At 42.9% G+C, this 16267-nt stretch overlaps 1 protein-coding gene and 1 long non-coding RNA gene across 2 annotated transcripts in view; one reads left to right on the forward strand and one right to left on the reverse strand.

Moving 5' to 3' along the window:
* The window catches only part of ATP13A3 (ATPase 13A3), a 215695-nt gene that overhangs the window by 137769 nt on the left and 61659 nt on the right, over positions 1-16267 (forward strand). Inside the window, exons 18-19 of the mRNA XM_089675655.1 lie at positions 8920-9073; positions 9193-9313. Of these exons, the coding sequence (XP_089531781.1) occupies positions 8920-9073; positions 9193-9313 (275 nt within the window). The remainder of the gene's footprint in view (positions 1-8919; positions 9074-9192; positions 9314-16267) is intronic.
* Positions 1-16267, reverse strand: part of LOC149463396 (uncharacterized) — a 352919-nt gene that overhangs the window by 112047 nt on the left and 224605 nt on the right. The gene's annotated exons all lie outside the window — the stretch shown is intronic.

The raw sequence follows: 16267 nt of genomic DNA on the forward strand, positions 1-16267 counted from the left end.
CCTAACCTGTATTTTAAGAATTAGATTGCTGTCTCCAGCCTTTGGTCTTTTAGAGCTCTTACAGCTGTGAAAACCTTCCCTTTATACCCAGCATTCAGGTTAATCTATGCAGGCTGGAAGCATCCTGAGGGGTCTTGAGCCTCACTTAAGAGTGTGCTGGAAATGTTTTTCTTTGCACAACTCGTTTTATGGAGTATGTGGAGCAAATGTTTTGGAACCTTATGCTTCAGCTACAGTGACTTGTTGCATGCATCTAAGCTTATGTTCCACATGGGTCTAATGTCTATACAGATGCGCAGAGCACTCTGGTTGCTCTGCTGGGATGCTGATGACCATCCAAGGAGCATCTGATTCGATTGGCTTTCAAGGAATGTCATCTGTTCAACCCTGATTAGTAGTACCACGAGAGTCCAGCTCTTCTGCCTCAGTGTAGGAGGTCCTGGGAGAGATTTGCTGAATCCCACCCTGACCTTTTCTTCTGCTCTAATTAGTCTCAGACTCTGAGTGTGACTCCCGCTCAGCCTTAAGGTCTCGAACCCAGGGGTAAGCTAACCTCTCTGAACAGACGCCTGCTTGAAGTTACCATTATTATTATTATACAGGATTTATATAGCACCAACAGTTTTGCAGCACTTTACAATGTAAATGGAGACAAAATGCATTTCAGTACAGAAGGAATAGGAGGGTCCTGCTTGTGGAGCCTACAATATACATTTAAGAGTTTGGAGGGCTGACTGTGCATCGTGCCAAGTCCTTGAGTAGTTTACCTATATGGTATTCAGTGGCAGAGCGCTCCCCTTTAAGCCCACAGGTTAATTCCTTGCCTTGGATGCCTCCATCATGAGTTCATTATTTCCCTGGTGCTACTGCATGACTCCCTGACCTAGAAGATAAACAGGTACCAGCTTTAGGTGTCTCCTACTTGAATAAGGGCCTAGATTCTTAATTTCTCCTTTGTTCAGTCTTGTGCCTTTGCCTTGCATTCCTATTGTAGGATACTCTTACAACTTTTGTGAAGAAAGACCGCTTTATGGGTCCTTGTAGTCATCACCTTCCTGTAGGGCCTAACGCCCGCCAAATCCAGCCAGACCATACTTCCTGTGTTCCACATTGGCAGCTACTTAACACCAGTGTGATAAGCCCTCACACACTTTGTGTCCCTTCAGCTCCCTTGTCATTAGGCAGGAAGTTCATCCCTTTTATATTGAGGGAATGAAGGACATTGAAAGAACTTGTCTTGTTTTTTTTCCAGCTCCTGTCAGCCTCCGTATTTGTGGTCAAAGGCTTGGGTTCTGAGCAGGCCTGCAGACCTGTCTCTACAGACCAGTCCCTGCCATAATCCTTCAGCCTTTTCAGGTGACTGGAGTAGTTTCTTCTCCCTCTACTCCAGGGATTGAACTTGCTGAAGTTCATTCCAAGGAGTACTGTCTTGTTCCTCTAAACAGATCATTTCCTGAACATCAAAGGATCCTGCCTTGACCAAATTTTCGGCTTGAGAATCTGTTCTACACCATTTTAGGCATTGCAGTGCCTTCAACTCCAGGAAGGACTGGGATTTCCCTCTGTGACAGGGAAAGTTGTAGTGCTGGGAAATGCTGAGTGTATATAAGCCTGGTTTCTCAACCATTTAGATTTCAGCATTGCTCTTTCAGGAAGCTCCTGGACTGCAGACGGTCCCCAGACCTCCTAGTGATGCCTGTTAGTAGTTTTTGCTGTGTTGCCCACCCCAAAGTTGGACTGTTTTGGAAAGCCCCAACTGGATCTGAATTCTGGTGTCCCTCAATGGACGAAAAAGAAAATGGGATTTTTACTTACCTTTAAAATCCATTTCTTGGAGTTGATTGAGAGAATTAGTTCCTGTCCCTCCCTGCGTTTTGGCCATGCCCTTGGTACTGCTTTGGCACACAATTGATCCATCCTCGGTAGGGGAGGGGTTTGGGCTCATTTTCATGGCTGCAGGGGGCCTGTACAGCATGGAGACCATGTATTTATAAAGCTGGAAGGTACCCAGAGGAGACAGATGTTTGCATGCAGCTGCCTGTACACATCAGTGACAAGCTGCAGCTGTACATGTCACCCCCAGATCCGAGCATTTGCAAATGTACAAGGACAGATGTGTGGTGACAAGCATACAGCCGCAACTTGTCATTGACTTGTATAGGCAGCTATGTTCAAACACTTGTCACTACTGGGCGCCTTTCAGTCACAAAAACACATGGCTCTTCACGCTATACTGGGGCTGTATCTGTATTCCTGCATCCCTCAATTGACTCCAAAATAGATTTTACATTAAGTACAAAAGTCCCATTATTTCATTATTTCATGGTGCAGCATTGTGTTGAACTGTGTGTGATAGGCAGACCATTATAGAAAATATGCAGTTTGAGCTATATGAAATAAAGAAAACCGTTTAGGCCTGATGTATTGATGTGTTCTTACAAATAATTGAAGTTACTTCCCCTCAACTCCCAGGGTGCTTCAGGCCTGCCTTGAAAGTACAAAAATTATTAGTGACTGCAGGGTAATAACTTCAGAGTATGTTTGATGATGGGGCAACATACTTTTTAATACATTAATATTCCTGATATGTGTCTGTTATGTTAAAAAAAAGTGTCCTGTTTTATTTGCTTCCTTTGTGTGAAATAGCTGGTGATCCTGGCAGTTCCCCTACTCGCCTATTTCATACTGAGCACACTAGGCATGAGAGCACATCCAGTGTGGTCAGTTTTCTGGCTGTGCAAAGCACAGTCTACCTGTCCTTCAATGGCCAAGACTTGTTCTCACACACCCCCCTTGCACAGCTACTTGTCTACAGGTGAAATGTCCCCCTGCAGTCCTTACCCCCAGCTCTCTAAGCCCGTTATGCAGCTGAGGGCAAAGGTCATGTGATCACTTATAGAAATAAGTTTCTTTTTTTTAAAATCTATACACAAATGTTTGCCTTACACATTTGATATGGAATGGGAATTGAGGTTTTACAGTGCCTTGAAAAAGTATTCATACCCCTTGAAATTTTCCACATTTTGTCGTGTTAAAACCAAAAACGTAAATGTATTTTGTTGGAATTTTATGTGATAGACCAACACAAAGTGGCACATAATTGTGAAGTGAAAGGAAAATTATAAATGATTTTCAACATTTTTACAAATAAATATCTGAAAAGTGTGGTGTGCTTTTGCATTCAGCCCCCTTTCTCTGATACCTTTAACTAAAATCTAGTGGGGCCAATTGCCTTCAGAAGTCACCTAACTAGTAAATAGTCCACCTGTGTGTAATTTAATCTCAATATAAATACAGCTGTTCTGTGAAGCCCTCAGGTTTGTTAGAGAACATTAGTGAACAAACAGCATCGTGATGGCCAAAGAACACACCAGACAGGGCAGGGATAAAGTTGTGGAGAAGTTTAAAGCAGGGTTAGGTTATAACAAAATACCCCAAGCTTTGAACATCTCATGGAGCACTGTTCAATCCATCGTCCGGAAATGGAACGCATATGCACAACTGCAAAGCTACCAACAATTTGCCGTACACCTAAACTGACAGGCCGGGCAAGGAGAGCATTAATGAGAGAAGCAGCCAAGAGACCCATGGTAACTCTGAAGGTGCTGCAGAGATCCACAGCTCAGGTGGGAGAATCTGTCCACAGGCCACAAATCTGGCCTTTATGGAAGAGTGGCAAGAAGAAAGCAATTGTTGAAAGAAAGCCATAAGAAATCCCGTTTTCAGTTTGTGAGAAGCCATGTGGGGGACACAGCAAACGTGGAAGAAGGTGGTCTGCTCAGATGAGACCAAAATTGAACATTTTGGCCTAAAAGCAAAATGCTATGTGTGGCGGAAAACTAACACTGCACATGCCTGAACACCCCATCCCCACCGTTAAACATGGTGGTGGCAGCATCATGTTGTGGGGATGCTTTTCTTCAGCAAGGACAGGGAAGTTGGTCAGAGTTGATGGGAAGATAGATGGAGCCAAATACAGGGCAATCGTAGAAGAAAACCTGTTAAAAGTCTGCAAAAGACTTGAGATTGGGCAGAGGTTCACCTTCCAGCAGGACAAAAACCCTTAACATAGAGCCAGAGCTACAATGGAATGGTTTAGATCAATGTATGTTCATGTGTTAGAATGGTCCAATCAAAGTCCAGACTTAAATCCAATTGAGAATCTGTGGCAAGACTTGAAAATTGCTGTTCACAGACCCTCTCCATCCAATCTGACAGAGCTTGAGCTATTTTGCAAAGAAGAATGGGCAAAGCTGGTAGAGACATCCCCAAAACGATTTTCAGCTGTAATTGCAGCAAAAGGTTGTTCTACAAACTATTGACTCAGGGGGGCTGAATACAAATGCACGCCACACTTTTCACATATTTATTTGTAAAAAGTTTTGAAAACCATTTATCAGTTTCCTTCCACTTCACAATTATGCGCCACTTTGTGTTGGTCTATCACATAAAATCCCAATAAAGTACATTTTACATGATAATATGTAGAAAAATTTCAAGGGGTATGAACACTTTTTCAAGGCACTGTACATATACTTTAAAGCAGTGGTTCTCAACCTGTGGAACCTCAGGACCCACATTTGTCCTTGGTCATTAAGTAGCGACCCAAAAATAATTGAATTTCCAAAACCTAATTTATTCCACAAAACACTGCAGTATTCTACATTGTATATGCACTTTTTAACGCTTTTATGCCGGTGCCTCCCAGCCCTTTAAGGGGTTTCTGACATCGGGAGATGGGGTGGGGTTTAAGGTCATGTGACCGCCGTGATATCATGTCACCGCAGTCACATGATTGGAAAGGTCCCTATTGCAAGGAGAGATTGGGACCTTTCCGTGGGACACAGAGACATGTGCCTGTAGCGTGTGCTCTCAGCACACGTTTACAAATGGTATGCAAATATGCGGTCGCTCGGCGTCAAGGCCCAGCCGCCTAGAGGACGCATATTTGCGTACTGTTGGCGTGAAGAGGTTACTCAGTAAACAAAGGATTCCTTCCAAAATGGATAGTGCAGTAATCACAGCGCTAGTGAAAATGAAAGTACTGTGGATGGGGGGGGAAAAAATATGATTTTAATGCATTTACTTTTTAATTTTAATTTTTTTTTTTTTTTTTGATAAATTATATAATTTTAAGCAAGCTAAAAGTATTCACCAGATTAGACAGGTGGCATATGGTATATGATGTGCACATGTAGTCACAGACACTTAGCAGCGTACTTTGTATATCACTGCCATGTTTAAGGGCCAGTTCACACTAAATGTGTTTCAGTTGCTTTTTTTTCTGCGTTCAAAATGCACAGAAACTAGGTTATATGGCTGTCAATGTCATAGTTCACATCAATGCTTGCAGTTTCAGTGTTTTCTGCAGACAACTGCAGTGGAACTCATCAAAAATGAACATGTCCCTACTTAAATTGAAAAAAAAAAGAGGGGAAAAAATGAACTGGAATGCATAAAAAAAGCTGTGCATCAAAATCGCATAAAAATGCATCAAAAATGCGCATGTGGAAATGCATTGGGAATGCATCTGGACTGCGTTTCTATAGTGTGAACCTGCCCTGAAAAACAGGGACTGAATAGCAACTTTTACCTGGGAGACAAGTACCACACATAGGCTCATGGTACCTCAACTCCCCATTTCCCATGTAAAAAACAAAAAGGAAAGAAAATTACATAGTAAAACACTTTTTTAGACTTTTAAAATAAATAATTATTTTAAGCATACATAAAATAACAAAATCCACCAATACCCGCTAACTTTATGTAATGTCCCCTCTACCTCACCCTAATAGCCCATTAAGCTGAGCAATGCCTCCCCTACCTCTCACTTTAAGGATAATAATGTCTTCAGTGGCTATTTAAATAATATAGTTTGTGCAATATTTGTGTGAGGGTTTTCAGTCCCCCCCCCCCCCCCCATTTCATGCACTCCTTCAATCCCCCCTTCCATGTCCTGCTTTAGCCCACCCTTTCATGCCCCCCTTCCTTTCCCCCTTTATGCTCTTTCTTTATCCCCCTTTCACACCCCACTTTATTACCCACCTTGACCCCTTTAACCCTCCCCTTTCATGCACACTTTCAGTCCACAGCCCATTCACCATTACTTTCCGGTTTTCAAAATGCGCTCTCCATCACACAGCCACAACCCAGGAAAAGTACCTAGCAGAGTCATTCCCTGGCGTCCAGTGGTGCTTTTCTTCTCTCCTGGGCATCTGGCTGGAACGAGGTGTAGTTATGTCACTTCCTCCCAGGAAGGAGGAATGAGCGCGAGGGACTTGGGACCACTTTGTAACTGCGCACCACCTTTGTAGGACCGTCTGGCCACAGAAATACAAATATTAAGGCCACTCGTAGTTGCGGTACACGCCATCTTGACATTTAAGTGAGTGTGGCCGGCATTGTTTATTAGGGTTTGTGTGTCAGGGCACCAGATATTATATTGAGGTATTATAGAGGCCTGGGGGGCACTTGCCCCGTGGCCCAGTCTGCCCCTGATCGCAGCCCATTAATTGAGAAACATGGCTTTAAAGTGATTCTAAAGACTTACATTAAAAAAACAAACATGTCTATACTTACCTGCTCTGTGTGATGGTTTTGCACAGAGCAGTCTGGATCCTCCTCTTCTTGGGGTCCCCACTGGAACTCCTGACTCCTCCCTCCTGACTGGTGCCTCCACAAGCCGCTTGCTATGGGGGGGGCACCCGAGGATGCTTACTCCCCAGCCTCTGCTCCATGTGTCCATTCTCACACAGAGCCTCGGCTCGGCCCCGATCCTTCTCTCTTCTCATTGGTTCACTGGCTGTGATTTACAACAGCGGGAGTCAATGGCTCCTGCTGCTGTTTCAGCCAATGAAGAGAGGGAGTCCTGGGATAGCCGAGACTCCAGTGCACATCACTGGATCGAGAGGGGGCTTAGGTGAATATTAGGGGGAATGGGGGGGGGGGGGGGGTGCTGCACAGAGAGTTGTTTTTTTTTTTAACCTTCATGCATAGAATGCATGAAGGTAAAAAACCTTGAGCCTTTAGAACCACTTTAAGAATTGTTTTTTTTTAAAACTGCAATATATGCGTGATCCAGCAGGTGGCAGCAGTTTTTGCTTTTGCTCTTATTTCTGGTAAAAGAACCAAATTTATGTTTATAATTTGAATTGCGAAAAAAAAAACCCAAACCTGTTCCCTGCAGACTTAAGACACAAGATAATTATATTTGTTGTTCTTTGGATAATGCTTCAGTATATTTTATACATGTTCTTTAAAGTAGAAGCTAATGATATTGAGCACAGTATCTAGCGACTGCTTTCAAAAGGGTTCTCAAATTTTAGAGCATCTGCAGACTAAACAAAAAAAAAAAAAATAGTAAATTAGAATTCTTTTCAGCTAATATTGTAAAGATGCAGATGCATTTTCTAATAGAAGTAATTCCAAATTGTTTTCAAAGGATAGCTAAGCTGGTGGTCAGATTTTATATGACACGTTATAGTTCTGTGTTCATGTGTCTGACAAGCAGCAGCTGCTGTGTCAGTAAGGCAGTCCAGAAATTTGGGGTGCAGTTGAATCTGCCATGAACAACAATTTCACAAAAGCCTGCCTGCTTTATGAATCTTTACACTGATCTTTTATGTACCTCTCTCAAAGATATGTCACCAAGGCTGTAATGAAGATTGTCCTGGTTAGACCTATGATCTGTTACATGCTGTTTTTCACATATGGTTCCCTAAGACTTATGAGTTGTACTGAGCAACACTGTGACTGCATATAGCAGAAACCACAGCCCTTGAGTGGGATTCTGGTGACCTAATAGTAAAAACATTTATCTTCAGAAGAGGACAGATATTTGAGAGTTAAAATATTACTTTAGTAGCCACATGGTATCATTCTACAACCAGTGGAGTGAGCTAATAAACCTTTTGTTGTAGGATTTGTTATGAGTAATTGAAATTTGTTTTTTTTGGAGGCTTCTTGATTGTTGCTCAGTGGTACAGTTAAATAGTGGTTTTAACTTTTTATGGTTACATTTTTCTCCTGATATTACCAAGAGAAATGATGTCACTCTGTGATAATTCCTATGTATGTAACGTACATAAAGAGATCCAGTCAAGCTTGGGCCAATGCTAGAATGTTTGGTCTCAAAGTATTGTTACCAAGTAGGCTTACTGACAAAAGATTTGTAGTTTACTTTGACTCGGACTCTTCAGCTTCACAGTCATATGTCAGAGGTCACCAGAAATCTGAGAGTTGATACCCTGTCAGCTCCTCAGAGTTCTTCTGTATTTTCTACCCCTTCCTGCAAGTGCACAGCAGCAGCAAATTAAGTTAAAGCTGAATTTTAGACAGATAATTTAAGGCAATTTAATACTGTTATGTAAACAAGTGCTAGAATGAGTATTCTTGAGAATGGAATCTCCCTTGATGTCAGCCTTCTAACATCCCTTGTGCAGCAGCAGCATTAAGATGTCAAGAGGGATAGACTGCACCATGAGCCAATTGTTCTCAACTGCATGCACGTGTACTGCTGGAGGACATTCTAATCCAACATCAGCATGCGGCTTCTAAAATTTCCTCAGGTGCACTCCAAAATCTGGGTGGCTTATTATTGCCCACAGTTTTGGAATCAAGGTCATTATCAAGCTATGATGTCCACTAGCCACAATGTTTTCCCATAGTGTAGTGCCTTGGTCTTCATGATACTGTTTGTATCAAATTATCATCTGTATCAAACACGGGCTTTCCAGAAACGGGTATATTTACTTTGAGATTATGTGACATTTTAAGTGCACAAAATGTGGGCAGAAATTCTTAGGCTGGACAGAAAGCATTTCTCCAGATTATGTACTACAGTGCTTATGTTTTTGTCCACTTTTTGCATAAACCATGTATAGTGTGTTTGGGATTTACTTTTTTCTCTTTTTTATACAGTCATCATATGAGATTGGAATCGTACGACAGTTTCCTTTCTCTTCAGCTTTGCAGCGTATGGCAGTAGTTGCCAAAGTGCTGGGAGAAAAACGAATGGATGCTTATGTGAAAGGAGCGCCAGAAGTGGTAGCCAGCCTTTGTAAGCCAGAGACAGGTGAACTACACGTATATTGCCTAATTCTTCTCTGGAATGTATCTATAAAAGTTATATTCTTTGCTCTTTTTATTCTAGTTTAAAAAGAACAATTTTATTTATATATTTTATTTTTGTAGTTCCATCAGATTTTGCAACTGTTCTAGAGGACTACACAAAGGAGGGATACCGTGTTATTGCACTTGCCCACAGAAAGCTGGAGTCAAAAATTGCATGGCACAAAGTTCAAAATATTAGTAGGTATGGAATTCATTTCTATTAATTTTATTGCATTGTGTAATTTCAGTGGTGTTATAGAGGGTTATTCATTTTTTTAACACTAACTCAAGGCAAGTATAAAAAGCTACTGTTTAATGTGGTTATTGAAAAATAAAAATGATGGTATGTATTTGCCAGTATAAGAGGCAGGAGGGAGCAGCACTGTGAGCAATTATGGCTGTATTGCATTGCACAATGCTATCCAAGTATCGCTAGATGTTGGTTTACTGGAAAGGAGAGCACAGAAATATCCTCTTAAGCCTTTACTGTCCAATCAGTATGTGGGGAGGTCAACAAGCTACATTTATTACAACCCTTTTTCCAAAAAAGTTGGGACACTGTGTAAAATCTACATAAATACAGAATGAAATGATTTGAAAATCTCACAATAGAAAATAGAAATCATATCAAATGTTTAAACAAAAAATGAACCATTTTATGAATTAAAAAAGGTAATTTTGAAATTGATGGCAGCAAACACATCCCAAAAAAATTTGGACAGGGCCAGGTTTACCACTGTGTAGCATCCCCTCTTCTTTTAACAACACTGTAAACGTCTGGGAGTTATGCATGAGAGCCACATCACTTGGCTCTTTCTCTCCTCATTAGCTCCTGCTACTGTCAGTCACAACCAGTGAGCTAAATGAGGAGGTGGCGGGCACAAGCGAGCCTGTTCGAGTGCTCCCATAGCAAGAAGCTTGCTATTGGGAGCACTCAGCAGGGAGTAGGTGCCAGGACCCCTGGGAGGGGGGGGGGGGGGGGGAGTTGGGGCAAAAAAGAAAAGGATCGGAGCTGCTCTGTAAAATCCATTACACAGAGCATGTAAGTATTACATGTTTCTTATTGTTTTTAATTACAACCTTTGGAATCGCTTAAAAGCAAAACTTTTTTTTTTCTTTTTGTTGTGGAGAGGGATTAGATTACCTGTCAGGTTTTTATTGCTACCTCTGCCTGTTAAGGAGATTCACCCTCTATTACTCGTGTTTCATTATCATTGAAAGTGAAACTAACAGAAAATCCCAAATTTTGGGTTGTGCCCAGAACAGTAATAGAGAGGAAATCTTCCAACGGGGACACTAGTTCTGCTGACTGGGGGGGGCAAGAGATTTGCTTAATTTGCAGGGATTTACTCTCACTTCCTGTTTTGGCTACGGGACAGGAAATGAAGGGAAATTTCATCATTGGGACAAAGGTGGCAAAAAAACTTGCAGGGGTTATAATCCTCCCTTACGTTATCCAAAATGGGAAAGCTAATGTTTTGCCTAGAGTTCTACTTTAAGGAAGGCATTCTTTGTTGGTCCACAGATCAGATATGTCATCACTGAATGACAAGCGGTTCGAAGATCAGTTAGGCCAGAGAAAATCGACCTTGAAGTGCAACATGTCACTGAAGATCCATTTTTGCATTCACACTTGGACTTTCCCGAAAGTGCAGTCAGTGACAAACATGGTGAATGGTTTCACCAGGACAATGCCACAATGAAAAAAACAGTATCAGGGTAACTGGAATCCATCAATGCTGGCTGACTATTGTTGGACACTGCAGTGAGATGCATCGGACACAGAGTACGAACAAAAATCAGCAAACACTTTTAGCCCTGTTGAACTTATGTAGCATGTCAGAAACATTTTGCGATTATATACATTCTAGTCATTAAGTTATTCATATTTCTTAAGATTCCTATGTGATGCAGTCTCTTTGAAATTAAATTATATTTGTGCTTAGTTTGAAGGGGTCTATCGTCGCCAAAAGTTTTTCTGGAAACAAAACATTTAAAAAACGTTTTTGTCCAGTGTAATCAAGCCAGTTATCTTAATTGCACAGGACAGGGCATATGAGTTGACTCTTAGACCATTGGTTATTTGTTGCTACCTTCAGGTGAATGGACACTGGCAAAAGCTTTGCTGAGTACTGCCGCCCATTGTACCAGTAAAACCCCACCCTCACCTCGAGTCTCCAGTTTTTTGCTAGTTTCCTTAGGTGATGGACCTCTTCTCCTGTTAAAAAAAAATATTTATTTTCTTCTTTGACTAACACTTCTGTCGCTATCACCTAATTGATTACCCTTGATTTGCTTATTGAGAAACGTACCCAGACTCTGCAACAGCCCCATCTTTGTCACGTTAATTCGGTCCTATAGGTAAAGTTGTAACATTTGCCTATTTAAAATGAATGGTCTTTTCTTCCACCTCACTACCAGAAGTTCGTCTCTGGCTAGGGATGTACTGATCAAAAGACTCCCTACCGCACACTTCCAGTGACGGCGCAAGCTGATCGTTTGCCATCTCACCTGATACCTCAGATACACAGCCACAGGAATTTGGTTCAATTCCTTCATACCAGACAATCTGAACTCAGCCCACATCCATTCCTTGAGTACCCCGCAGGGGAGGATCTTCACTTGGCAGTGGTGGGTTACAGATACTCAATAGTGAGAACACATGGAATAGACAGTGGAGATTCTGCTGCAGGCACTAAGGAAACTCCAAACTCTTCTCAGGTTAATAGCAATTCCCTTGTTTCAGAGACAGGTCTTACACTGACGCCATTCCAGCCCCCCAAATTGGGCTCCCTCACAGATGCGCAACACGCAGCCAGCCTAACTTAAGCAGAATTCTCTGCTACTCTGATCTATTCAAAAGGTTATTGCCACTTCTAGAATCAGTGGGCGCCAACACCCATACACGCTCCTCAGCCTCTACACCCCCAGTATAAAACGTTACAAACTTGGTGCTAAAATTCACCCACTCAAGTGCTTGGTCTCAGTTGCATGACCAAGTGTCAAATCACACCAGTGGTTGCATTCTTTATCACCACTTCCTCCCAGCGTCCTTTTATAAGGTACCTCTCTCACTGTCACCACAAGGTTTCAGGAATCTGTAAGTTCAGTAATTGCCTCTCTGAGATGAGGGGAATACATGCCATCTTTGGACATTCAGTATATACATTTCCATTCATCTACTTTTATCAGTGGCAGACAACCACTTCCAGTTTGTCTCACTGTCCTTTGTCCTATCATCCGCTTCCAGAGTGTTCACAAATGTCTTAGCGCCCCTGCTTGCCCTACTCAGAACTCAGGATGTCAAGTTTACAGGTTAGATATATGACCTTCTGAAGGACTCCTCTCCCTTGCAACTGTCATAAAATGTCCATAAAACAGTTCACATGCTCCGAAGTCTTTCTCTGGGTGATCAGTTTCAACAAGTCTTTGCAATATTGCACTATTGGTTCTCCTTTGTCTTCCTGTATAACACATCGTTATGAGGGGAAATCCCTTTTGAAGTTGGATGTAAGGAAGCTCTTGTATATGGAGGAGGCTATGGAGAGGAAATGTTCCCTGGGAATTGGAGGATAATATTGTATCCATAAAGTGCAATTTATTCTTATCTCTGGTGAGTGCGGAATACATCAGTATTCACAGGAAGGTGTGGATCTGTATTGAACTTATCCTAAAAAAAGTTTTTGGAGCACTATTTGCATGTTTAAAGGGGACTTTCTTTGTTTTTGGTTTCAACACTTTTTGTATTTGAACATACCGTATATGCCGGCGTATAAGACGACTTTTTGACCCTTGAAAATCTACTCAAAAGTCGGGGGTCGTCTTATACGCCGGTATACGGCATACTGACACTTTTTAGGGGGGCGTCGCGGTGCCGCCGCCCTCCCCCCCTTCCAACGGAAGGGACACTAAGTACAGGGGTGGGCAGAAGCTGGTGTTCCTTACCTGACTCCGGTCCCACGATGATCCGGTCCAGGAAGCGCGGCTGCTCCTTCGGTTCGGCCACTGGATGTTCGCGCGGCTGCTCGGCTTCGCCTCCTCACCGGTGATTGGCCGCCAGAACTGTAGCTCAGGAAAGGCACACAGGCGGCCAATCACCGGCGAGGGGGCGGAGCCGAGCGGCCCCGTGAAAATCGAGTGCAGGAACAGCAGGTAAGTGTGCCGTGTAGAGGTGCTGCTGCAACCACATATGCTGGCTGCAGCAGCACCATACTAGAACAGGGTCAGCAAGTGTCATTGGTGTCAGTGGGAGGAATAGTGCCCCATCACTGATACCAATGATGGAGCACTATTCCTCTCACTGATACCAACGATGGGGCACTAGTCCTCCCCCCCACTGACACCAACGATGGGGCACTATTCCCCCCCCCCCCACTGACACCAATGATGGGCCACTATTCCACCCCCCACTGACACCAATGATGGGACACCATTCCTCCCCCCCACTGATACCAATGTTGGGACACTATTCCTCCCACAGACACCAATGATGGGGCACTATTCCCCCCCACTGATACCAATGATGGGGCACTATTCCTCCCACTGACACCAATGATGGGGCACCTATTCCCCCCCACTGATACTAATGATGGGGCACTATTCCCCCCACTGATACTAATGATGGGGCACTATTCCTGTCACTAATACCAATGATGGGGCACTATTCCTCCCACTGACACCGATGATGGGGCACTATTCCTCCCACTGATACCAATGATGGGGCACTATTCATCCCACTGACACCGATGATGGGGCACTATTCCTCCCACTGACACCAATGATGGGGCACTATTCCTCCCACTGACACCGATGATGGGGCACTATTCCTCCCACTGACACCAATGATGGGGCACTATTGCTCCCACTGGTGTGCATTGGAAGAGGGGTAGTCTTATACGGCGAGTATAGCCCAAACACTACATTTTAGCAGGAAAAGTAGGGGGTCGTCTTATACGCCGGCAAATACGGTACATTTTTTTTTTTTCATTTTGGTAGTTTTGGACATTTATTTTATAACCGCAGAATTTATTATGATTTGTGTATAATTATTTTTCACTGATTTTTTTTTTATTTTTATCAATCTTTTTGAATCTTATCAAGGCACAGCAGCATTCTCTTTAAAATTTTTCACATACAGTGAAGGAAATACAGTGGGGCAAAAAGGTATTTAGTCAGCCACCAATTGTGCAAGTTCTCCCACTTAAAAAGATGATAGAGGCCTGTAATTGGCATCATAGGTAGACCTCAACTATGAGAGACAAAATGAGAAAAAAAAACCAGACAATCACATTGGCTGATTTGGAAAGAATTTATTTGCAAATTATGGCGGAAAATAAGTATTTGGTCAATATCAAAAGTTCATCTCAATACTTTGTTATATATCCTTTGTTAGCAATGACAGAGGTCAAACGTTTCCTGTAAGTCTTCACAAGGTTGGCACACACTGTTGCTGGTATGTTGGCCCATTCCTCCATGCAGATCTCCTCTAGAGCAGTGATTTTTTTGGGGCTGTCGCTGGGCAACATGGACTTTCAACTCCCTCCAAAGGTTTTCTATGGGGTTGAGATCTGGAGACTGGCTAGGCCACTCCAGGACCTTGAAATGCTTCTTACGAAGCCACTCCTTCGTTGCCCGGGCGGTATGTTTGGGATCATTGTCATGTTGGAAGATCCAGCCACGTTTCATCTTCAATGCCCTTGCTGATGGCCCCATTCATTCTGTCCTGTACATGGATCAGTCGCCCTGGTCCCTTTGCGGAGAAACAGCCCCAAAGCATGATGTTGCCACCCCCATGCTTCACAGTAGGTATGGTGTTCTTTGGATGCAACTTAGCATTCTCTCTCTTCCAAACACGACGAGTTGTGTTTTTACCAAACAGTTCTATTTTGGTTTCATCTGACCATATGACATTCTGCCAATCCTCTTCTGGATCATCCAAATGCTCTCTAGCAAACTTCAGACGGACCTGGACATGTACTGGCTTAAGCAGGGGGACACGTCTGGCACTACAGGATCTCAGTCCCTGGCGGCGTAGTGTGTTACTGATGGTAGCCTTTGTTACATTGGTCCCAGCTCTCTACAGATCATTCACTAGGTCCCCCCATGTGGTCCTGGGATTTTTGCTCACCGTTCTTGTGATCATTTTGACCCCACGGGGTGAGATCTTGCGTGGAGCCCCAGATCGAGGGAGATTATTAGTGGTCTTGTATGTCTTCCATTTTCTAATTATTGCTCCCACAATTGATTTGTTCCCAAGCTGCATGCCTATTGCAGATTCAGTATTCCCAGCCTGGTGCTGGTCTACAATTTTGTTTCTGGTGTCCTTCGACCGCTCTTTGGTCTTCACCATAGTGGAGTTTGGAGTGTGGCTGTTTGAGGTTGTGGACAGGTGTCTTTTATACTGATAACAAGTTCAAACAGGTGCCATTGATACAGGTAATGAGTGCAGGACAGATGAGCCTCTTAAAGAAGAAGGTACAGGTCTGTGAGAGCCAGAAATCTTGCTTGTTTGTAGGTGACCAAATACTTATTTTCCACCATAATTTGCAAATAAATTCTTATTTTTTAGAATTTTTTCCTCATTTTGTCTCTCATAGTTGGTCTACCTATGATGCCAATTACAGGCCTCTCTCATCTTTTTAAGTGGGAGAACTTGCACAATTGGTGGCTGACTAAATACTTTTTTGCCCCACTGTAAGTATTTGATCCCCTGCTGATTTTGAATGTTTGCCCACTCACAAAGAAGTGATCAATCTAAAAATCGAATGGTAGGTGTATTGTAACACTGAGAGATAGAATAGCAACAAAAAATTGCTTGTCTAACAATTAATGCACAGATTTGCATGTTCATGAGGGAAATAAGTATTTGGTCCCCTTCACAAAACATGACTTAGTACTTGGTAGCAAATCCCTTGTTGGCAATCACAGACGTTTCCTGTAGTTGGCCACCAGGTTTGCACACATCTCAGGAGGGATTATGGCCCACTCCTCTTGGCAGATCCTCTCCAAGTCATTAGGGTTTGGTGGCTGACATTTGGCAACTCAAACTTTCAGCTCTCTCCACAGATTTTCAATCGGATTAAGGTCTGGAGAATGGCTAGGCCACTCCAGGACCTTAATGTGCTTCTTCTAGAGCTACTTCTTTGTTGCCTTGGCC

This window comes from Staurois parvus, unplaced genomic scaffold (assembly GCF_062004578.1).
Source record: "Staurois parvus isolate SC_StPar_1 unplaced genomic scaffold, SC_StPar_1.0 ptg000155l, whole genome shotgun sequence".
Taxonomy (NCBI): Eukaryota; Metazoa; Chordata; class Amphibia; order Anura; family Ranidae; genus Staurois; species Staurois parvus.